The 24861-nt window shown below is 35.1% G+C and overlaps 2 protein-coding genes across 5 annotated transcripts; one reads left to right on the top strand and one right to left on the bottom strand.

The window, feature by feature from the left end:
* Window positions 1-1162: 1162 nt before the first annotated feature.
* On the bottom strand, window positions 1163-7351 carry LOC141448694 (aminoacylase-1A-like). Of its 3 annotated transcripts, XM_074117223.1 has the most exons (10): window positions 6937-7329; window positions 6649-6871; window positions 5503-5669; window positions 4393-4564; window positions 3861-4007; window positions 2912-3108; window positions 2643-2744; window positions 2429-2556; window positions 1438-1498; window positions 1163-1333 (listed from the first exon to the last, which is right to left on the bottom strand). In XM_074117223.1, exons 2-10 carry the CDS (start codon window positions 6836-6838, stop codon window positions 1190-1192), a joined length of 1308 nt encoding a protein of 435 aa, XP_073973324.1. In that variant the 5' UTR covers window positions 6839-6871; window positions 6937-7329; the 3' UTR covers window positions 1163-1189. The 3 variants fall into 3 exon arrangements, with proteins under 3 accessions (XP_073973324.1, XP_073973327.1, XP_073973326.1); XM_074117226.1 differs by lacking the exon at window positions 3861-4007 and having other exon boundaries at window positions 6937-7351; XM_074117225.1 differs by lacking the exon at window positions 6937-7329 and having other exon boundaries at window positions 6649-6837.
* A 1213-nt stretch (window positions 7352-8564) lies between these two features.
* On the top strand, window positions 8565-23620 carry LOC141448695 (aminoacylase-1-like). 2 transcript variants are annotated; one of them, XM_074117228.1, is made up of 9 exons: window positions 8565-8722; window positions 14218-14387; window positions 14683-14854; window positions 14936-15082; window positions 15554-15741; window positions 19374-19475; window positions 19864-19991; window positions 20872-20932; window positions 21725-23620. In XM_074117228.1, the coding sequence occupies exons 1-9, from the start codon at window positions 8647-8649 to the stop codon at window positions 21875-21877; spliced, it is 1197 nt and encodes a 398-aa protein (XP_073973329.1). In that variant the 5' UTR covers window positions 8565-8646; the 3' UTR covers window positions 21878-23620. The 2 variants fall into 2 exon arrangements, with proteins under 2 accessions (XP_073973329.1, XP_073973328.1); XM_074117227.1 differs by lacking the exon at window positions 8565-8722 and adding an exon at window positions 9261-9472.
* Window positions 23621-24861: the final 1241 nt, after the last annotated feature.

The raw sequence follows: 24861 nt of genomic DNA, 5'->3' as shown, positions 1-24861 counted from the left end.
ACGGAATATAATACGATTATAGACAGTAATAGTGTACATTAACACGTGAAATATAAACGAAATTCTTCGAGTAGTTTTTGAGATATTTGAAGTTAATGATTTCACTGTTTCAAACGATATGATCACATCATTTTAATGTACCCCGTAAAAGCCATTCTCTTGACCACCAAACCAACACCCTGGCAAGAGATTCTTACCGTAATTTTAGGTCAAGAAGTCTTGCATACTGGGTGCATAAAAATGATATGATGATTGCTTTTATTTGATGATAAAACCAGTTTAACCTGATTCACCCCTAACCATTACATTACACTACATGTTTTAGAATCTTCAATTTTTAATATTTTTGTTATTTGCGTCACAAATACCATTTTTCGCCGTCAGAGGACCTCCTAAAACGTGCATTTTTGGTGGAAAATTAATATTGAAAACCGTTCACGAATAGATAAAATTGTAACTTTGATCTTAAATATTTCAACTAATATTAGGGATATCAAAATGGGGTTAACGTCATTTTTCAGTTTTTTAGGTAGTTTTCATAATCATTGTCAAAACCAGTGGTCCTTATGAAACCTCAAACAGGTTTTTAGCCGTAACTCCGCTAAAAATTAAGATACAGCATCGGGGGTGGAAAATTTGAAAAGTAGACCGAAAAAAACATATAGTTTACTTCGTGGGTCTTTTCGGAATTCCGCTTTCCTAAAATGTTATTAGCGATTGGTGCGTTTTAAATGGATCGCCCTGTATAATATGTTGTTTTTAAAATGGTGTAATTTTAATTTTGCTAACAATTTGAATGTAGGCCCCTCTTGATCTTGAGGCCCTAGGCTGAAGCCTAGTTAGCCTATAGGGAAATCCGGCCCTGGATAAAACCTATAAATTGCAAAAAGATTAAACTTGAAGGTTAGATTGGAACGTTCCTGGGGACTCGACTTAATCCTAGCCATCAAAATCCCTAGTCGTCATTCTACTAATATTTCCCATTCTTTCTCTTGTTTTTGAAGTTTTACTTCGTATTTAGGACGCTTTTGCCTTTTTTTTTTTTGGTGGTAATAACTACATTCAGTTCTGTTTAATATACTTTTGAATGTTCTCTTAGCTTTGATGCCTTATAACTAATCTTTAAGTATGAGGAATCTTTGGTTTAAAATAAAGAGAAATGTCAATAGAAATTATACTTTATTCTTTGCTAAACATTTGCCAACGCTTCAATTAAATTGGCGTAAACGTTTAAACCCTCAAGGAAAATGGATTCGTGAACCTTTTCGTTGTGATTATGGAGCAAATTTGGTGTGTTCCGCATGGGAGTTAATCCAAAACTTGGCACTCCAATCTGTAAAAGAAATTTGAAGTATTATTTGAAATGTGCGTGCATTAAATAAATTCAATTGGCACTGTAAGTACGATTAGAATAAGGAAAAAAAAAAACAATCTCACCCTTCTGAGATATCTTGCGTCCGTGCATCCATAAAACGGAATCACATGAACCGGGATGTTCCTGTGGGAAACAAGCCAAAGTTAAGTCTGTTTTTATAGTGATAAGACTTTCTCCTACTGATTTTACGTAATTAAGTTTTGTTTAAACTTGGTATGTTTACTAATAAACCAGTTTGCTTCAATATTCATGTGACATCACAGCTGCCCCAAAAATCCAAGGTTTCCCTAAACAAATTAACTCACACGCAGATTGTATCAAGTTCAATTGGAACCCGATTGTAAAAATAAAAGTGGACCTTTGAAGACTATTAGATCACAGGTAATTTTGGTACCCTGGGCATTTCATGTTACACACCTGGGTAGTTGTAAACTAAACCTGATGTGTCTACGATTCGATAGTTACTATAGATTTGCACTCACAATTGATTTTTACAACACTACAATACCTTACAGGTGTAATTTTGAAAACTTCAAGTCTAATATCTTGATGATATTAGGGAGTAAAGGAAAACTTTTTAATCACAGATTTCAACATTACTAGAGGAAATGATGATAATATCCAAAGTTTGAACTTAAGGCACTCCCTAAGTACTTGTGCACACTTCTATTTGAGGTGGAAATATCCTTCTTATTGGACGGCGTATTGCTCTGTAACTTCCTGATTCAAATCAGATATTTTAAAGATGAGATGAGAAGTATTTCCATTGACTTTTCTGATAGTAAATATAATAAAAATTAACTTTATTAAATTAGCGAACTCTGATTGGCATTTTCTTAAATCTTGATCTATTTCACATAAAGTGTGATATACTGAGAAGGTTGGTAGAAATGACAAAAATATAAGTCTGCCATTTTTGCAAATAGTAATACGATGTATTTTACTTCATTATGTATTACACCGTATATTGTATTCTCTATTTAATGTATTAGAGTAAATAGTAATCCCAAAACACTCTTCTTCAAGTTCTGTTAATTAATATCTGATACTCACATCTTGTCGAACACTCGCATACAGGCCGTCCAAAATGGATTAGTAGAATCAGCGGCAGTTTTCGGTGTTTTGGGCTCTTTCTGCGAATACTCGACGCGAACGTCATTTCCGGCCGACTTGCAGACAGTCTGGATGAATGAATGAATGATTGAATGAATGGTTGCTCATAATGAAACCACTACTTCACACTAGATACTTTAGGTATTTGTATCACCTCAACCCAATTGAAGAATTGCTCGTGATCTTCATGAACTGACAGGCGAACGTCGAATCCGAGAACAATCTCTGGCGGCACTACATTGTTCTGTACTCCGCCCTGGAGGAGAACAATAACGGAAATAAATAATCAGATTGAAATCACTCACACGACTCACATCACTCTCCACAATTTACTGGCGAAAGTTTCTCATGACTTTAAATTTTGTATTGCCAGGAGGTTCCCCGAAAGAAGTAAAAGCTGGCCTAAACTGCCTTTAAAATTACCTTTAGTTCGGTGAGGTTTATCGAAGTAACTTCCGCTATTTTAGCCAGCTCTACAGACTTGGAATTCTTCATCTTCAACACCTGGGACTCCCTGTAGTCCAGGAAAGCATTCAGTACCGTACGCATCTTTTCTCCAGCGGTATTTTCAAGAAGTAGAGAACCGTGACCAGTAGGACCACAACAGTGGATTCTGACTTCTAAAATATTGTTTCTGTTTTGTGTATCATTTTTTTGGAAAAGTCTAATATGAAATATATGTCTATATTGATAGCCAAAGCCAGTAGATTGATGTTTTGATCTTGAAAATGTGAGATAAAAATTAAACGGCTGCGGGAACATCTGATGATGCGCGATATCTTTCAAAGAGACGTTTTTACACCAAGTTTAGCCAGTGATGATCAAAACCACAGTTTAGGGAGGCGAATCTACTTCCGGTTGATTAACTGTTGTATCTTCAGCTAATGTTAGCGGTGAGGATAATCTTCTCTTTCAGGGACATTCATAAGCTAACACTGCTAAGGGCGCAGTAGTGGATTGGTAATGATGATTCGCCACTAATGAATAAATGTGCGCTAAGTTGAAAAGACATATCAAAACTCTGTTGGATGGATGACATCGGCCCGTTTCCTCAAATTGAATGGAAAAAATGGAGACCCAAAAATCACTTGGGTTAGCGCAATTATGTTATATCAAAAGCAAAGAAATGGGAGAATTTGCCGCAAACAAGGCTACTTCCGTCCAGACGAAATTATGAAGAGCGGACAGCCAAAGGCGACGATCGGAATGACCTTGGCTCCTTGAAAAAAGGGCCAGATATAGACATGGTACAGGCCGCACATACAGGATGTCAGAAGACTAAATACGAGCTTAAAATTTCTCTGAGCCCAATAATATAACCCTAAAGCTCATCCTCAACTAAACTTCACATGAACCAACAAGATTAACATACTCATTGCACTTCTCTCTTCATTAAAAATTGCCATTTCATCTTCTTCAGTTGGGGAACCTTCGTCGATGGCAAAAGCAATATTTAATTTCTTGAAGTCTTCAGTCTTGACAAAGGTGCCCATTCCGGCGACTCCTCCTATTTCTTCATCTTGATTTAAAAAAATAAATAAAATAAAATAAAGTTAGTAAAACACATTGCCGAAGGAGAAATGTAAATATAGAGATGTAACGACTACAAAGTTGATTTTACACTTCTTAAAAGACAACATATTTACTAGATCTTACCGATTCGTAAAGTTATCTTTACAGAATCTTCCTCTAAAATTTGATGAATCCAGTCAGTATTTATGACTTTAGGCTTTAGTCACGGTTAGCATGCAAACGTTTTTGTACAGTTACAATTCTCATAAAGGGACTCCTCAGAACAGTGGATACTTCTAAATAATATTTTTTTCAATTTCGGGCGGAATTGGATGAGTTTTAACTTATTTTAAAGGCCATTATAAATCCAATCACATGCAGTTATCATTCACCTGGCACAAACGATACATGTACTGTCCTCTTCAGGGATATTCCTTTTTCCTTGAGCCTCCCCACGGCTGAGATTTGCTGGATTCCCGTAGATTTAGTGTCCTGAGTTCCTCTTCCATATATGTATCCTTGGTCGTCTTTCACCGCTGCAAACGGATCGTAGGACCACTTCTCCTGAAGTGACAATTAAGCTCAGTTAGAAAACATTGCAGCAAATAAAACTTGTATTATAAGTCCGTATTTTTTTTTTTTTTTTTTTTTTTTTTTTTTTTTTTTTTTTTTTTTGGCGCTTCAACAGCTGAGGTTATTAGCGCACGGAGCTTTTTCCAGTGCACTGCCGGCCTCCGGACAGTGTTCTCTCGTTACAGACAACACTGTCCATCACCGGACAGTGAGCTGTAAGAAGCTCCTAGGAAGAGAAAATCTAAGGGTCAGCTGCTGGATTCGAACCCGGGACCTCCGCGTGGGAGTCCAGTATGCTAACCTCATAGCTAATCCCTTCCCTATATAAGTCCGTATTATTAGCAAATTACGTTATGTTAAAGGAATGCCTACACAAATAAATTTTACGGAATAAATCTTATTGCACGCACGGCAAGATGATTGAAAGAGTAGAACACATTTGTACGGTTTGTCACTAATACAAAGAGGAGAGAAGTAAGTGAAGTGCTGGTGAATCCACTTATATTTTAGAAGCCATTGGACTTCATTTAAAAATTCAAAATAAAAGGACGAAAATTATAGACAAGGAATTAATTAGCAAATTGCAAGAATCTAGTTTAGAAGCAGAACTTTGAGAAGAATTGCTGAAGCAACGGAACAAGCACAAACCTGCAAACCCATCATAGATGTGAATAGAAGTATGATTTGTTTTCCTTTTTTTCTTTTTTTCTTTTTTGTATTATTTTTGTTGTAAATTTTCTTTTGTTGTAACTTTATATGCACAAAATAAATAAATAAAGATGTATGCTTTTAACCAGAACTTTGAACATGGTTATCACCTGAATATATTATTTTGTAACGTCTGTTACGTATATTTTGGTCTTCCATTTTGTTCCTATAAAAATTATAAATAAAGTTGGTATAAATCGGATTTCAAATTCAAAACTAACCTTATAGACTGGAACCACATCCATATGAGAATTGAGGAGAATAGAGCCTGCATGCTTGTCAGTCCCTCGCCATGTCAGGATCACCACCGGTTTATCTGCTTTGCCGAATACATTACACGGCAGTCCATAATTTTTGGCCAATCGTTTTATAAACGTGACGCATTCAGCTTAAAATAACAAAATATATGCTTCATAATTTAACTGCTTTAAGTAACAGAAATAGGGAACGGATTAGCTATGCGGTTAGCGTACTGGACTCCAACGCGGAGGTTCCGGGTTCGAATCCAGCTGCTGACCCTTAGATTTTCTCTTCCTAGGAGATTCTTACAGCTAACTGTCCGGTGATGGACAGTGTTGTCTGTAACGAGAGGACACTGTCCGGAGGCCAGCAGTGCACTGAAAAAAGCTCCGGGCGCCAATAACCTTAGATGTTGACGCGCCTTAAATATAGAAAAAAAAAAAAAAAGTAACAGAAATATTAGAAAGCAAGTCATTCATTATTGTGTCAGTAAGTATTTGCGGTATACACATGTATTTATTAAGACGCGACAACAACTAAGATCATTAGCGCGAGGATCTTTTTCAGTGCCCTATCATTCCTCAAAAAGTGTACTCTCGTTCTCTCTCATCACTGGTCAGTGAGCCGTGAGAAGCTCCTAGAATGAACACGTCGGCAGCAGCATTCGATTCCAGGATCAGAATACGCGTATTCTGCTTTAGGTTTTTGTAATTTTCCCATTGCTAAGATCTTGATTAAAAGACGTATGGTTTTTTTTTTCTATATTTAATGAGCAATACAAGCATACTCCAACTTGCAGTGGCAAGTGGTTAAATTGTTTTCGATCAGCTCAGACCAATTGATCATTCAATTACTTTAGTCACCTTTTTTCACACAACCAGAGGAGTTAAACATTGTATTTCCGGTGAAAATTTGGAAGTAAGATCTCTATATTTCCTCTCGCGAGGACTAATCACTTCATAGCCATGCGAGAAAACGTCCCTGTGTTGTTCTTCAGAATGTCTACTATTGGATACACTTTACTTATCAATAAATAATTCAAAATTGTCAGATAACTTTTATGTAAACTGTTTTATTCATTTATTGTAAGTAAATAATAATATTTCTATTGATTTTATTTGACTTACTGTAATCAACATTAGGATGGACGCTAGGAATTCTAATATATTCCCTTAAATTGGCAACGGCTTCGTCTTCCATCAGTTGCTGAACTGATAAACGCACAAAATCTCTTGTAGTACAATATAATAATGGGCACAATGTGTAGTGGGGATAAAATTTGTACGACATACATTCCAAGGTCCGTTTGATAAACATTTAACTTGCTTTGTAAATTAGCCCATCTGGAAACTATTTCACAAAATATTATTACAAAATAAAGTATTTAATTTCTCTATAACTCAAATTTCACTTACTCACTGATTGAAGGCCTATAACTTTTCTCACGGAATCTATTGTTCAATAAGAAATCCAGAAATAGATATCAGCTGAGCAAATTTGTCTTTATGCGGTTGTATGTAATTCTTTGAAATATGTATATAAACAGGATGATCAAGCCCTAATGAATACTCAGTTTTGATAGTTTATCGCCAACGAATATCCATCCAAAGTGGAGGAAGGTTGAGCAGGAATCTACTCCTTCATTTTCAACTGAAAAGAAATGGACGGTTGGATTTAGACGAGGACTTAACGACGACCCAGAACTGCATTTGCTGTTGAAAAAAATCAGCGATTAAAAGTATTCGAGAGGCTGTCATTTTTCGCACATCAGTAGAAAGACTTTACGCTAAATCAAGAGTTAAATATGGGAAATATGCCGCAATTGTTTTGTTAAATGCTACCTAAAAAACAAACCCGAAAACGAATTTTACGTTACTGTTTGGGCTAAAGAACTCAGCTGATCTTAAGCGCCAATTTGATACACTACACGTGACGTGTACCCCTAACTGGTTTTTATTTGGTCTAAAATTCATTTTAAATGATCACTGTGTTGTAATATTGATTTTAATTAGAACATTGTTGACGTGCCAATAATAATAGTGTAACAATGAATACGGGCAAATAAATAATGCAACATAAACACAAACTGCGATCATGCCGCATTTTTAATATCGAGTTTTTACTACTGGGAATCTCCCTTCCAAGATCTCCTGAATCCGAAAATCTTTTTTAAAGAAAATTTTCTGCGTATGAACGGTGCAAAGTTATTACCTTTTGAAGTTCTATATCTTCGTGAGGTAACAATATTTGACAAAAATGTTTTTTTTTAATACTACACCAACTGACTCGAGTACAAGCGCTGAATATCGAGAGCAAAAAAAGGTCAATCAGAGAGAACAGAATGTTCCGGGTGTCTCCCTGGTGTCTTACATGGGCTAAGCGAAAAGTTTATGGTCTGGCAATATTTCTTTTTACTCTTCTATTTATGCTTACTCTTTTCTTTTTAATTTTTTGTATTGTAAAAATAAGATAGCATTGTCAGCAACATCATCTCATAGCATTCAACTTTTCACTTTACGCTAGCTGAATAAAGATAGCTGAACAAGATAGAGTTGAACTTGAAATTATTTGGGTTCTTGTTCTTTAGATGATGTCAACTTAAGATTCACATAGTTTTGTCACCCCTTTAGGACGCAGTATAGCTTACTACTGAATGTAATAGAATGGGCAGGAAAACTCTAAGTTACTCTTTTTTCGAGGAACATATTTTGAAACAAATATAATCTTTAGTTATTACTAAATATTTTGGAAAGTTTTCTTAAGTAGTACCAGTCAATGGCGCCGAAGAAATCGTGGATCTATTAAATGATATTTTTATAAATTGAACAAGTTTTCTACTGTTAACGGTTATGCAATCCTTGTTTGTTAAGTAAACATTATATTGTATGTATTAATTTCAAAAGGTAAATAGTTGTATATAAATACATGTGTCTTTTTTAAATTATATTTAGTAGATTACATTTATGAAAAAAGATTATAATAATAGAAGTAGGTTACGTTTGCTTTTTATCAGCTCATTAAACAATCGTAAATATACTCTTTAATTTATCTTTCATAAACAAAAAAATGATAAGCAAATTCAGAGTTGAAATGTTTACCAAAACATCCATTTGTTAAGTAAAATAATGATGGAAAATAGTGCAGTAACCACCTTTCGAAATTATCTGAGAGTTATTTCAGTACATCCAAATGTAGATTACGGTGAGTCAATTTTAAAAGTTTATTTGACTTCAAAGTTATTATTTATTAAATATTTTATTATGATTTTATATATAACTATTATATAATTAAACTTCTTTATAATTTCATAAAATTTAAAGAGATTATTGTGAAACTTATTGAAATCACTCCGTTAGTAAAAATTCGAAATTTGTAGAAAATGAGAAAGTTTGGATCTTGTGCATTGAAGCAAGAAAAAGTCTTACATGTATTAATTTTTCATTTTTGTTGAAAAAATTTCAGTAACTTTAAAAGATAGTTCCATTAGCAATAATTTGACGGGAAGGGGGTTTCAAAAGTGGTAGCGAAAGCAAGGTAATTTGATTGATTTCCTCATTAAGGTCTTTTCTATTCCTTTTTTTTATTTAATCAATGAGACTAGAATATTTTACCATCCTTAAATTATTAGTAAAGTCGTTAAAAAAGGTATAGTAGTTCAAGTTGGCTACTAGAATAATGCAGCTGAGGTTATATTGCCAGCCCTGGTTTGTCCGCAGTCTGGTTATAGATATATGTTATATAGAATATAGATATATATATATCTATGTGCTTCGGTTTGGAGCTCTGGTGTCAGGCTGGGGTCGACAGAATCACTTTGCAATATTATCCAGACCTTTAAAGGTTTTTCTACATATTTAGAACTGCCCTTATTCAACATGACTGAACATGTGGCTGTGAAGAATTTTCGGGAATACCTAAGAATTCCTTCAGTACAGCCGAACGTCAACTACGGTAAGTGGAAAATTACATTAATTTAACTAGCATCCGGTGTTTTTTAATATAACAATATTTAAGCAATTCTGTAGTTCACTTTTTGATTCTAAATGTCACTGGGTACTTGTAAAATTATATTACTCAAGAAAAGCATTCATTTTAATAAGAAATAATTCATTATAGTACTTTTCAAGTTAATCTCTATGGGGCAATCTAACTCTAAATTAAAATTTATACAATTTTTTCAAATTTCTTTTTATGATGTTTATGGTTTAGATTTAAAACTTCTATTTTAATTCGGTTTTATTAGTTAAAACCAGAAGGGAACCTTTTTATTCCCTTTTCTAACCTTTCCTTTAGTGTCAGGTTCAGATTCACTCTATAAGTTTTTCACTTTAATTTCTCTATACTTTATCGTGATAATTAATTTTTTAGCTACCCTCAGGTTTTTAGATATGAAGATTAATTGTAGCTTAAGTTAGCTTAAATAATGACCATTTCTTATTTTTGTACAAAAAGTGTCAGTGAGAAAAATGCTAAGCCCCTTAAATAGTTCTACTTCTCTCATTATTTTCAAATTAATAACTGCGAAATATTGTAAGTGATTCCAAGGGTAAATTCATTAAGATAGAAGCATGGTGGCCTAGGCAGTTCATTGTGTGAAATTATATTATCATTCTGAAATATTAAGTTCTTTTTGTTAAAAGAAACAACTCGCACGGCTTTATAACACATAATAGTTCCTCAGAACCCTTCTAAAGTCAAAGTTCTCGGGAAAAAAAGTTTTTAAATTACTCTGTCAAGCTTATCGTTTGCAATTGACATTTGACTTGCAATTTAATCCCAATTTTTCACTTTTTTATTAACTCTCTTCCCCTAGTTAATATGATGTCTAGTATTGTATGAAGAACGAATGCAACAGTTTGAAAAATTGTTCACATTTAAAAGAAATCATTATCTGCCTAATTACGCAAATTGCAAACCGTAAATTACATAAAAACACTTAGGGAAAAGTCTATCGCCACCCTTCCACCTTAACTGCCCTAATACGAAATAACCTGAGAAAATGTACAAAATAAAGAGTATAAATGTTGATCTTCATGAGTGCCAAAGCGTGCCAAGTTTAAACAAAATCCAGAAGATATTTTCTGAGAAAATCGCAACAAACTGAAAAATCATTAGGGGGTTCGATTTTGATCAAAATCTAATAACAGGTTCCACTGATCGGAACATCCATGAACTTTCCGTTTTTAGTGATGAGCTTGGGTGTATTAAGTCAGAAGAGACTTCTGTTCAAATTCATAGCTACTGTTAATTGAAAAAGGTACGTGCTTTCGTCCTCTCCAATACGCGTTATTTATCAGTAGGGATTGTATTTAAAATTAATTATCCCATATATTCCATAAATTTGTTGCCTCATTAATCCCAAACTGATACTTTCTACAATTCATACTACTCTTAGGATCTCCTGTAAAGAATATACAATTTTTTATATACCATGATATGTCTACTTTTACAGTTAACGATTAAAAATCGCTCCCTTAGATTCCAGGAGACCTCAAAATGGTTGTAAGGGTAGATTTCAGTATTTAGAACTAAAGCTTTAAATTTCTTATCCTATTTCTTCTACTTAAAATTATTTTTTGAAGCCTTCCAATGATGAAATATCAGAGATGTGCTAAGGCTGTTGAATTATTTAGTTACTAATTTTCTAAGATTAATTATTTACCTAGTTTGAAAAATTGCATCGATTGATTTATTTCCGTCGACTATGAGTAATCGGAAGAGTTCAATGTGACCTCCAGTTAAGTTCAATATCGATTATTACCACATGTGATGTTAGTTCATTTTCACGCCGTTTATTGAATTAGAGAAAACTTTTATTATTGATTAGAAAATATCGTTTAAATTTATAATTGACATAACATTTTCATTACTTTGCTTCAGAGTGCAATAATATTGTAATGATTATAATTTTTGATTTATCCTACGCAGAAAGATAGGACTGATTTTCTTTACACTTTGACTGCACAGTAAGTACATGTAAGGGCTGTTACTTTTATTTGAAACATGTCTTCATTGAAGCAAAGCTCCTGGGGGAGAGGTGAAGTTAAGTCCGTCTAGACTGCTGATTTCACTGTATTGTAGAGCTTTTTCATATTTTTATGAATACGTAAGATTGTAATCAAAATTCTTCTCAATGTAATGCGAGTAATGATTGAAGACATGCCTTCAGTTTACAATATATCTAAATACTGCTATGATCAGTATTGGGGAAGAAAACAAGCCGAGGAGATTTGGCAACTGGCTGATAATGGACCCTACGAAACTGTGAAACACAGAAGAAGAGAAAGTGGAAGGCCCTGGGTGAATTGGGAAGATGGAGTAAGAGAAGCTTTCCGAATAAGGAACATGGAGTAGAGCAAAAGGGTGAATTCCGGCTTGGATAGGAAGCGAATGGATCAAGTTGCGTAGAAGAAAATCTCCCAAAAAGAAAATGGGTTGCATTGGTGGAGAATTTAATGTCACAGACAAAATCTCATCGTCATTTGAAGTTAGTCCTTAACTATGCCTGTCCCTCTGTATACTCCTTATAGACATTTCTTGTCAAGCTTTATTCGTCTTAAGTAAATATGGTGGCAAGGGTATATGCAATTTTATTTTTCTGCCCTACTCTTGGTTTGTATTCCAATGAGAAGATTGCAAGTGTACTTTGAGAGCCGTGCAGAATTACGTTAACAGCTGGGACAGGTGGCTCTACTCAAGGATTCATTAGAACCCCCCACTGACATTGAATGTGGTAAGGTAGCCGCTACTGTGGACAACTGAAACATGAAGTGCTGTCAGTAGAAGAAGATCCTCATATTTTATTGATTTCACTCCATTGTAGGGTCTTGGATGATAGGAGCTGTGTGTACTTGGAGGAGGTTTAGGAGTTGTGGAAGGTCCCTGTGGATCAGCACTTCCTCAATCTGGAGACATGGACCTTTTCCCATTTTTTTTTCTTCCTATCTTACCTCAGACTCAAAGCTGCGGATTAATGCTGAAAACGAGGCTGATCCATCTTAATTGTTTTCCTATCCTACCATTTTTTGCTGTTGTTTCTTGTCTTTTGGTTCTCTTTCGCTTCACAAATCACATTTCCTTGGTCTTAATATGCTTTCATACATTCCTCTTCTATTTTTTAAAACAGCTCTATTCCATTTGGGTTAATCTGTTTGGCCATTTTTACCATAATTAAAGGGCCATCATGAACACTGACTAGTTCCAGAATATTGATTTGCTACCTGTCAGTGGAATGTCCCTATTCCCTACTGCATATTATTAGCAAACAGTATTTTACTTTCGTTGGTGTATAGATTGCTACCTAATACATTGTTTCTTACAACTTAACCCGCCCATTAAAGGAACAATGGCATCGTCGACATATTTCGGTGTATTGTGCATTTTAGTTTCGAGCTTATTGAAGTATTCGAGTTGGAAGGATCGTAAGTCCACCATGAGTGAGAATATTTTTTTCAAATTTACTTGGCCCTCAAGAGGTCTAATTTGTACATTTATTTGAACTCAACAAATCTCAGTTTCAAAACTTCCGTTTACCATTTTACAAGCTTCACGGAAATTTACGTAATTCATGGTAACTTAATTAATTATTAATGTGAGTAGTTACTAGCTATTACTATTTTCTTCTTTCCAGTGCAAGCTCGACATTTTTTAAGTTAAAACTCTGGAGAAGAAAAAGAGATAGGAAGTTAGGCGAGCCGCAGTGTGCAGCGGAACACCCGGGGGGGAAGTGCTTTGACCCTTATTGATCTCGACCGACTACGGCACTCAGGATTCTTGCACAGATTTAACTACGATGCCACAACTTGGCCATTCTTCAGTACTACTTGCACATAATTGATACCACCGGGGTTATTACGCTGGTTATTGATTTGCTAGTTTGATTACATCACCTGGCGACACTGTCTCTCGCGGACATGCCAGCCTGGTACACAGAACCGCCTGTCTTCGGAGGTCGCAATATTAATGAGTTTCATTGGAAAAAGAAAATCTGGTAGAACACTCACATGACCTACTCTGACTACAGTAATTGCGCTTCTGAGCAGACTATTTCGTAAAGCTTAACTTCCTTGGCCGGTGAGCTTGTCACGAATCACCTTAGGATACATTCGTATCTTATGAGAAAAATAAATTCACCAATGTATTTAGATTAAAATTCGCAATAAAAATGTAAAATTGCAACTTTAAAAATTTCATTATTTAATTTTGTTTTTTATAGTCCAGCGTTCGTCAAAAGTTTGTATTAAATGGTAATAATATTTATAACATACTTTGCGCTGCCCCTCGACCAAATCTCAACTAGTTCCAACGTCAGTAGAGGTGGAGTAAGTTTTCTGATTCACCCAGAATATCTACAGCTTCCTACAAAAGATCTGATTCAACCCTTGAAAGAAAATTCTGAGCAACGTTCTCTTTTGCATTTTGCCTAATCCGCTCTTCTTCCGCATTGAAGAATTCGTTGCACCCTTACCTTTCAGATGGTCTACCTTATTATCTTTGCCTCATTTTTATCCGTCAATAGATTACGGGCCTAATCAGCTTCCTGTTCTTTCTAAGTAATTGAACAATAAAGACATCCTCTTGGACAACTTGGACCTGTTAGTGTAGTCTTTTGGGGGACTGCTCACTCGAAACATTAAGTTTATTCATGGCATCTCGACAAGTTAATTATTAAGGATTTTGTATCTTTTGTTTTCTAGATGGCTGTGTACAATTCCTGAAGAGACAAGCAAAAAGTTTAGGACTCCCGGTACGAGTATTCTTACCGGTGCCCAATAAACCAGTGGTGGTGATCACTTGGCAGGGCACTGAACCCAAACTGCCTTCGGTGCTCCTAAATTCTCATATGGATGTGGTGCCAGTATTCAAGGTAATAATCACGCTAGTGTGTAACCAGCTCGGAAATAATTATGGTGTAAATCATCTACCTAGAGGTTATATTTATTTCACACTATTCAGAAATGTTCAAAGCAGCTGATTTTATTCGTAGTAGCGCGCATGCGTATTATGTACGTAACTGGGAACGTAACCAAATTTTTGGCGATTATTTCAACGTCATCAGCGATCGCTAGTAACTCTTTTGGTTTCATTTAAAATTTGTCTATAGTTGTAATTCCTTTTCTCCGGATTTCCTTTTTCCATATTTATAATCGAGTTAATTTTAGGAAAAATGGACCCACGATCCATTTGGAGCGGAGAAAGATGCTAATGGCAACATATATGCTAGAGGCGCACAAGATATGAAGTGTGTAGGCGTACAATATTTAGAGGCAGTGCGCCGACTTAAGGATTCTGGGACCAGATTAAAAAGAACTGTTCACATGTCGTTTGTACCTGGTAATTCTCCTGGTTTTCTAAAGTAAATCTTTGGCTGCAATATGTTTTTTTGAGTTTTATTAATTTCTGTTTTAATTTCAGATGAGGAGATAGGCGGTGAAGACGGTATGGGTAAGTGGGTGTCCACGGAAGACTTCGAAAGTCTGAACGTGGGCTGTGCGTTGGACGAGGGTATGGCCAGCGTTGATGAAACATATCTACTTTTCTATGGGGAACGATCTATCTGGCGTTAGTAATATTTGTTCATTTTTTTTGGTTTTCATATTAAGTGTACCAGCTAGTTTGGAAATTTTACGAATATATACCATTTAGCGCCCCTGGCTATGTTCTTATTGGGCACCATAGGTTTTGCGATGATTTTTGTAACAGGAACTTCATGGGCACTGTACCTTTTACTTGTACACTACTTGCCCAATCTCTTCAGGGTCGTGTAGGCCAGCTTAATTTGGCTTGTTTAAGTCCAAATCAAGCATCCGTCGGGAAATAGGTTTCTCTTGTTTAAGTCCATAGGCGTTACGATGTTTCTTTTACAAATTATTGATGTTTGATTAATAAGCAATTACATAAAAGACAATTTCTTTTTTACATTTTCTTTAGTTTCTCAAACTACTATTATTTTCATATGCATTCTCATCAATTACATTAATCTTTTTCCTGTATAAACATACTTCATTGAAAATAGTTTTTACTTATTTCCAGAGGTTCACATCCACTGTCCAGGAACTCCAGGCCATGGTTCGCTCCTTTTGCCGGACACAGCTGGCGAGAAGATGAGAATTGTTATAGATCATTTTATGGAATACAGGGCCAAGGAGAAGAAAAAGCTGGATTCAAATCCAAATTTAACCATAGGCGATGTGACCACTATCAATTTGACTCGAGTCAAGGTAATTGCTATTAGGTTGGTGAGTGTTGGGGGTATGTAGGCTCTAAAAAAACCCTAAAATTAGGGAAGTCGACGATACAAACAGATATTTGGGCATTACGCGGGGCTAGTACTCGTATTATAAAGTAGGATCCAATCCTCTGGTCCTGCAGGTAGATCTGCTCAGTTTGAAAGAAGACCAGACAGTTTCTACTACATCTTAGGCAAGTGTTCAGTGGCTCTTACAGCAGCGAAGTCTAGCCTCTATTAAAAATGTTTTTCCATTTGTTTGTTATTTGCCGTAGATTCATTTTCTTACCTCAGATTAACAACATCAAAACAATGAAGTATTCTTTAAACTTGGGATTTCTTCGTGAAAGTTCGCCTCAGTATTGTATTTCCGGATAAGGTCTCGTACAAACAAAATGGATGAAACGTAAAGAGACATTTCACTCTATTGTTGTCGAAATCTAATTAAATGCGATATGAACACTCAAATGACTTTTGCTTACCGCTGTTTTCGTAATTTAAATTTTCAAAAAATTTTAAATTCTTACAAAAAAAAACTGTAGTTGTTTTCAACATTATACCACACGTTCACTTTAGTTGGACGATTTTCGAAACAAAACCAAACACGTAACAACGAAAAAATGACACATTTTTGGCAGACGATTTCTTCAAATTGGGAATTTTGCCTACGTACATCAACCTTAGAAATATTAAGTGAGTGCTAAGTGCGCACTCTGAATTGGCTCTTTAGAGGTATGCCGAAACACTCTTCTAGCCCGGACGTGATCTTAGTCTTATTATTCTTGGAATAATGTTTCAAACCAAGATTTTCAGAACTAATAGCGAGTTTAAAGCGAATCCTAGGAGCCGTTTTCAAGATGATTAATTCGGCGATGACGGATTTTTTTTTTTTTTTTTAAATCAATTTTGGACCTTGAAAACAATATTTAATTCTTAAATCTTTCGTGAACTTAGGCGAGTAGTTAATTTCTCCGTTGCTGATCTGTAAAATTTCTTACCACTATTTCTGCAAGGATTTGGTTGTTTAATCTGAGATATGTTATCATGCTATTTTATGTATTTGCCTTAAGAACTAATGGAAAAACAAGCTAAAAGTTTGAAAATGATAATTAATAAAGAGAAAATATTCTATCTGCTGCAGAATGACCAGAGAAACGTGATAACAGTTTGGCTTTTACAAGTTTTGGGAGAAAACATGCGAAATATTATACCAAAAAGGGATATCATTCTTTTTTATTTACGAATTTACACTTCCAAATTAGAGCAAAATAGAAAATTGCTCTCCAACAATAATATTTTGGGGGTATTCCCGGGAAAGGCTTAGGTACAGCCGGGGGAGATTTGGGTATAAATTTGGTTGGGCTATCTCCTGTTTTCTTTTTAAATTTTTATTTTTGTTTAGTTCATTATAGTTTTCTCTTCATTTCTACAGATGGGAACCTCTTTAAAGATTGTGAAAGAATATCCAAAACTGAAAAAAATTTGTGGGTTCAAAAAAAGAACAAAAGAAAAATAGAATAATAATGATTTGCGGTTTTATCTTGTTTATGAAGATCATTTCAAATTATTTTTTACGTGAAAGTCGACAAGAATGCATAATTTGTGCTTTTTTTTTGTCAAATTAGGAGAATATTCCATATTCTGATATACTGACAATTACCAGGAGTAAGAGATTAAGATTCTGGTAGGGTGGCCCAAGGCCTACGCCACTGCGACCCCTTTGGATCTATTTCCAGGAGTAGCACATCCAAGAACCAAGTGTCATCAGCTCTCCTCAAAGCGGATATTGTTATTGGAAATATCAACATGATTGAGTAATAAGATTCTATTCTGTTGAGTAGCTCTTAATTTTCTTCGACAAATCAATAAAAGTCACTCTTGTCTATTGTTCACCACCTCAGGTTGTGAAGAGTGTCGAAAGTGTGGAATATTGTTTCACCGACATCTTTACTAATGTAGGTGATTCTTAACAGGCTCTTATACTTTATCTGAGGTCTCTTCAAATCATTTGAGGCATTGATATTCTCAGCTTCCAGCGTTCCCATTTAACATCACAATTGTTTGGCCCCTGACATGTTGAATACAGCACTTCCTTTGCGCTTTTGTTGAATTATGGACATTTATATCTTTTAGTAAGCAACCTAGTCTAAATGAGAAGGTAAGTTTCAGAAAACTTGAGATGACATTGGACTCAGAGAAACGTTTCTAACACCAGAACCGAATGTTATTCAGAATTAGCAAAACTGATTTATTTCTGTACTTTTTCTTTTTGCTATTAAAAGTCTCGCACTTTGTTCCAAAACTTTTTTGTTCTTAGCTTCATTGGGATTCGTTTTCATGCGGCAAAGCAAAATTGGCTAGTTGCTTCGAGTTGTAAAGCCAGAATAAAATAAGTAAAAAATGGCTGCCAATCGATTCTCTACACTCTGCTACATCCAACCAATTCCAGCAACTTGAGAATTGTAAAAGATGAGAAGAAAAACCACAAAATATTCTTTCTTACGCTTTCACCATTTTTTCGTTTATTTTTATTTTTATTTCAAACAAAAAAGCTGAACGACTCGTGTTTAACACAGTTCGTGTTTATATACACATAGCCGTGTAACTGTGTTCAACATGACAGGTTTTTATTTTTTTTCGTTTTAAATGTTTTTTAAATTGATTTTGTGTTCTGTTGTTTGAACAAAACAGACAAAAAATGTAAAAAATATTGTTAATAAAATGTCAATTTTACATGTCTTACGTTAAGTGAAGGTATGTAAAAATACTACTCAATTTTTTTCTCAAGTCACTTCATTTTAATGAGTTTGATTTTATTTAATTTTTGTTTTTTTTTCCATTTTCATTATTATAAATACAGTTCTTTCCATTCAATTCCTTTTATTTTTAGCATTTTTGTTCAGAGGAAACTGTATATTACAGAAATAGTTTCATTTTGTTTATAATTTTTAGATTAAAAGAAACAAAACAAAAAAAATGCAACTGTCATGAGTTTTAGAAAATGCTTGCTTGTTGGGGCTGTTTTTTGGTTTTGGTTTAATATACATATATATTTATTTTATTTTTTAAGGGAATCTACTTTTGAGATTGTTCACTCACTTACTCTCTTTTTAAAGAAGGGAATGATTTTTTTTTGAAACAGAATCGCTGTAGTTGATCCCCTTTAGGCATAACATTCTGGGCGTTTAAATGTATTACTTCACTTATCTAGAGAAGTTGTTTACAAAGTAGATAATACGTAAGATGTTTTGAAATAAAAGAAATAACATTTGTTCATATTATTTCGATTAAGTAGTCTATTTATTATTTTTCAAATGGTAGGTTATATAGTTCTGGCTTATATTAAAAAAGCAGTTTAAATATTTTTATTGAGAGAAATAATTCCCTTTAAATTAAAAACAAAACTATTACCTGGATTCCGCGAGAGACACTTATGGGCAAAAATAAAACAAAAATCAGGAATTTTCGTTTGTGTTGGCATGCCTGGGGATGTAGTTACCAATTACAGAAGAGCCATGCTGGCTGGCCTAGCCGGCCCATCATGTCCTAATCGATGTTTTTTTTCTTTGTTCTCTGTCTGTTTTGTTCTGTTGAACGATATCACCAACCACCGCAACTACACAGGGAGGCATACAGAACAATGTTGTGCCGCCAGAGCTGGTCGTTGGATTTGACTGTCGACTGTCTGCTGACACAGATCTAAAGGAATTTGAAAAATGGATTGATGTAAGTACCAAAAAAAAAAAAAGTTCTAGAAAAAGTTTTTTCCCACATATTGTTATTTTTAATGGTATTTTATAAAAATGATCTCATTTTTTCACATATATGTAACTTACAATCTTAAGTGACACTCACTCCACATTAATACATCGCAGATTTATCAGATGTGTGGATTTATTTATTTCTTTTGTTAAGTTAAGAACGTTGGAACAAAAGTCACAGATTTGATTTACATTACTAACTGTATGGTGCAGCAATTCACTAAAGTAGTGCATGGCATGCATTTACTCAGTAGTGTCAGTCGACATTTGAGCTCGTTTTATGCCATAATATGATTTTATTATTTTTATATTATTATTATTTTTTCTAAAACTATGAACGACGGAATTTGCAGGACGTTTGTGTAAAGGCTGGGAAAGGTGTTTATCCTGAATATCAACAGAAACAAAATGCTAAAGCTCTTACCAAGTTAGATTCTTCAAATCCTTATTGGGTCACCTTTAAGAGAGAATGTGATCGATTGTAAGTCTTTTAATTGATTTATTTTTTTAAATTACTTTGCCCAAATTATAACCTGAAGTTGTGTGTTTTATAAGAACCTTTATGTTCAATCATTACTTTGTATTTGAACATTAATGAAATAATGATGAGAATGTTATTAATGATACATTTATCATCAAGTTTACTTTTATTTCTAAAAGTGTAACTAATAGAGATGGTTTAATCGTCGGTCATCTAGGCATTTTTATTTATATAATGTATAAGACTAAAAAAAAAATGAACACTCAAACTAACTATAATTCTCGTTTCATAATTCATTTACAGTAACATTTTAGTATACCTCATAATGCTCAAAACGAATTTCATTATTCAATGAATGAGAAAATTTAGAAAACATATTTGAAAAAATTCTCAGAAAGTGAAAATATATTAAGTAATAATTATGGGGTGTTCTACTGATATTTAGAGACGACGAACTGGGATATATATAAAGATATTTCCTTTATAATAAAAAATTCTCAGCACCTACATTATACTGAAATAGTTCAACGAATGGTTTTTGGAAAAAAATAAAATAAAATAAAGGTCAACACCTGTACAATTAGGGTAAAGAAAATGTATTTGAATCTTTGGGAAAATCGCTAAATTTAGTAGATTGGCACTTCCAATTGGTTGGTATACTTAGAATTCTAGCAAAACACATTTTACCCACTTTAGTAATATCTAGGAGATGTACATTGTATATTCCAAGATCCTCGCACCTTCTGTGTGATAAGTTGCTTAAATTGCTCACTCTTAAGAGGGACAAAATAATCCATCACTATGCATTGTGTTCAGTACCCACTTTATTAGAACAAACTTGTCATATTGAGACTTTACAGATGGTAATTTTTTATTTCAGAGGTTTGAAGCTGAAGGAAGCAATATTTCCGGGAGGGACTGATTCAAGGTTTCTTAGACAAGTAAGGATGTTTGTTTTTTTACAAAATTTTATATCTTCTTCTTCTTTCATGGTGCTACAACCCAGTGATGTGGGTCTTGGCCTCCTCAATATGCTTCTGCCAGTCGTCTCTATCTCTAGCGGCCGCCATCCAGTTACGCAGTCCGAGGATATTCCTCGCGTCCTGGGCAACTCCATCAGTCCAACGCAGTTTAGGTCTACCTACCCTCCGTCTCCTATCCGGGGTCTCGCGCAGCAGTTTGGAGGGAATCTCATCGGCACTCTGCCTCGCCACATGGCCTGCCCATCTCAGCCGGTTTAATTTAATCCAGGCTACTACTGGGAGTTCCTTCATTAGATCATATAGCTCTCTATTCTTCCTACGTCGCCAGGTTGTGCCTTCACGTACTGGGCCGTAGATATTGCGCAGTAGTTTTCTCTCGAACACCTGCAAACGGTGTTCGTCTGTCTTTGAGATGGTCCAGGTCTCTGAGGCATATGCCAAGACAGGCCGAATGAGGGTCTTGTACAGCCTAAGCTTGGTGCCTCTTGTCAGCAATTTACTTTTAAGATGCTTATTTAGGCCATAATAGCACCTGTTAGCCGACAGCAACCTCCTTCCTATTTCTTGGGAGAGGTCATTGTCCGACAAAATTTTATATATTTTTTTAAATAGTATGTGCTATGCATTACAATTTTTGATTTACTGCTTCTGAAACCAATAAATGGTTTGTTCTGAAGGTGGAAGTTACTGCTTGACTTCAGAGAGTGTTCGTATTTCAATGTTTTAATTAATATTTTTAACCAATTGCAGATAGGCATTCCAGCATTTGGGTTTTCTCCAATGAACAAAACGCCGGTGTTATTGCACGACCATGATGAATACCTGTCGGAGGCCACTTTCCTAACCGGTCTGGACATCTACAGCAAACTGATTCCGGCATTATGTCATCGACATGATTCCTGATGGTCAACCTCCGGGGGGGCCGCCGCCACGGCCACCCCGTTGAAGCGGCAGTCGACTGGATCGACGGCCGCTGCCACACTAGTCGGCGGACAGGGCATCGGTGGTACTCCGCCGCCGATCAAGCGACAAGCGTAAGTGAGACGTCCCAGAGAGCAGAGAGGGTGGTACTGTACCAGCTGTGTCTATTCATTCCCCCCATCCACCCCCGCCACCCCTACACAATCATCTAAACAATGATCTCCCAAGTTTGTATCACAGATGTTGTTTTGTTTAGAAATTTATTTTACAGGATGTTTTCGGATACCCTTGGTTTGCAGTTATTATCGTCGTGATACAAGCCTCAATTTTAGTTCTGTTTAAAGTTAATCCATTATCTGCGATTGTTAGATATTCCTTTAAAAACTAGTAATTTAGGGCAATAATCTTTTCTCAAGTGATTAACTCATTTTTTAGCGTCTTTTCTTTTCTTTTTTTTTTTTTTAGAAAAAATATTATTAGTGAGGGCTAAGCCCAACATATTTTTGGAAAGTGCCCTAAAAAAATATTAAAATTAAATATTTTTCCAGTAAAATAAAAAAAAAAAATGAATATAATCCTGCTAAAATTAGGATTTTTAAAAAAAGTTTACTGGCTAAATAAAATTAAAAAATGCATTAAGACTTAATCGCAATAAACTCTCGTTTCCTTGACCGACTTACAAATTTTCTTTCATTCGCTAAGTTAGGACTTATTTGAAACTTCTTTTTAATTAAAAACCAAACTTTGTAGATGAATGTGCTCGTTATTTCTATTCTGGGCCATTTTCTCGATTTCCATCCGTATATAGAGAGAGAGATTTACCACTCCGAATTTTACCTCTTCCACCAGGGGTCCCAGGCAGTAGATATCACTGTGTGCAAAGTCCCTGGGCTATCTCCGTCTTCGTGATACCCTTTGCCAAAAGAGGATTATGAACTGTCAAACTTTACACTAGGTTTGTCCCTCAGGCAGTTAGCCAGTTGGTTTGTGATTATTTAGCAAAGTAGTCCAAGTACTGGTTTTAATTTTTTTCAGTATAATACTGATTCAGCGGACTAACTGTTAAAAATTGAATCAATTTGGAGAAATCTTTTATTTCATAACTTTTCTGAGACAGTACAGCCAGTTTTAAGAATATAACCTATAATTTACTGCTACAGCTTGTAGCTCTATCACCATTCATTCTCTCTTCTAATGAAAACCTCTTTCCGTAACTAAAACCTAAATCCGTTACTGTCTCCTCATGAACCGGATGAATCGATCCTTGATCATGGATGCAATCCGGAACAGGTCAGAACTTAAGAAATAACGTACACACACCGGAAAAAGACACATTTTTTCCTTGCATTGTGACAGTCATTTGTGTACATTTTTTTTTTTTTTTTTTACCGAAATAGACATACAAGTCTTAATGCTATAAATAAATGTAAAAAATGATAAAAAAAACTTAGTAATTACAAAAAAATAAAAAATAAACCAAAGCTGTTTGCACTGCATGGCGATCTTTAGCTGTTCTCTTTAGGTAATTAGTGATATACTTAGTTACTACTTGGCCAATTCGACAGAACTTCGCAACGCTTACTGACTATCAAGCTAGACCGACAGTAGCTCTGTAATATACAATTCTCGATAACACGCATGCGTCATCAAAACAATTTTTTAAAAAAAAGATATCTTAATATTTTCTTTTGAGTTGAATTAAAAAAAAAAAAAAAAGTAAAGAAATCTATTTAAATTATTAAGACTAAGATGAAGTTACCATCAAGTTTTCAGTGTTTCCTGTTTTGGTATCTCTTTCTTGCCTTCTTCTTTGGTATGCCAAAGCGGTAAAGCCGGGAGTGGGTGCAGGACGCCTTGAGGAAGAACAACTTGGGTGAATAAGTCGCTAAAAGGTGTCCCTCTCATTAGAGGTAGATTTTAACTTTTTTGAAAATGTATACATATCATTTAAAAAAAACAAAAAAAAACAGTTCCATTGTCTGAATCTCCTTACAGTTTTAAATAAGTTTTACGAAGAAAATTAAGGAAAACCAACAATCTTATGGACTAGGTTAAAGAAGGAAATTTTTTAATTCCTTTATGTCCTGCAGGGAATGGAAGAACCTGTAGGTGGCTGTTCGCGGCAGAGTGGGTTCATATGGTAATCCCATAGTACCAGTAGCGGGGGCTATATCTAGTAGAGGTTTAGCTTAAAGGAGAGTACAGGGATTATGGAAGTTCTTATCTCATGGAGGAGGGAGTAGCGTTTTCTGGACAATCACATTTCTGTGGAATTGGTCCTGAGTTGTCAGGAGTTTCTTGATGTTAACTTCTACAGATCAGATAACCGGGGTAGAGTAACATCGGGCACTTTGCAGATCAAAAAAATCAAAATAGGTATTAACTGTATTAAGTGAGTATTAACTCACTAGATCAAAAAATTTGATCTAGTGAAATGTTGAACAGAAATTGTAGATAAATGTGAAGCTATTAATGATCTTTTGCATGACATTGTAATCCATTTGCAGTTTGTGCAGATTCGACATAATGGCGGCGCTTAGTCATCCAATTGATTCTTGCTGAAGGCATTTTTCCGCATCATTTCCGGGTCCATGGGCTCTTGTAGCTAACCGTACGTCATCATCTTAAGGGCCTTACCAGTAAGTAGATGCCCTTTCTTATTTCTGTTTTAACGAGGGCTGCCTTGCTGTGGGGCGTGGCCTTTTCATCTTCTTTCACTGGGATATTTCCTGTTCAAGGTTCTACAGTTGCAGGCACCTAAAGTGTCCTGTCCCAGAATCCGGACACACCGCCTTTTTATTACCCGAGGCCAGAAAGAGAGAAACCTATGCATAATTTAATTTGTTTTCGCTTCCTTTTGGAGCCAAAACCAGCGTTTTATTTAACATTATTTGAACCTAGAACCTACTCCAGCTTTAATCATTAACGAATAATTTTCTTTTTAATTTCCGGACAGACATACGAAT

This window comes from Rhodnius prolixus, unplaced genomic scaffold (assembly GCF_049639745.1).
Source record: "Rhodnius prolixus isolate KJV_2025 unplaced genomic scaffold, Rpr scaffold_2, whole genome shotgun sequence".
Lineage (NCBI taxonomy): Eukaryota > Metazoa > Arthropoda > Insecta > Hemiptera > Reduviidae > Rhodnius > Rhodnius prolixus.
Note: the sequence above shows the minus strand (reverse complement) of the source record. Positions and strands in the feature narration are given on the sequence as shown.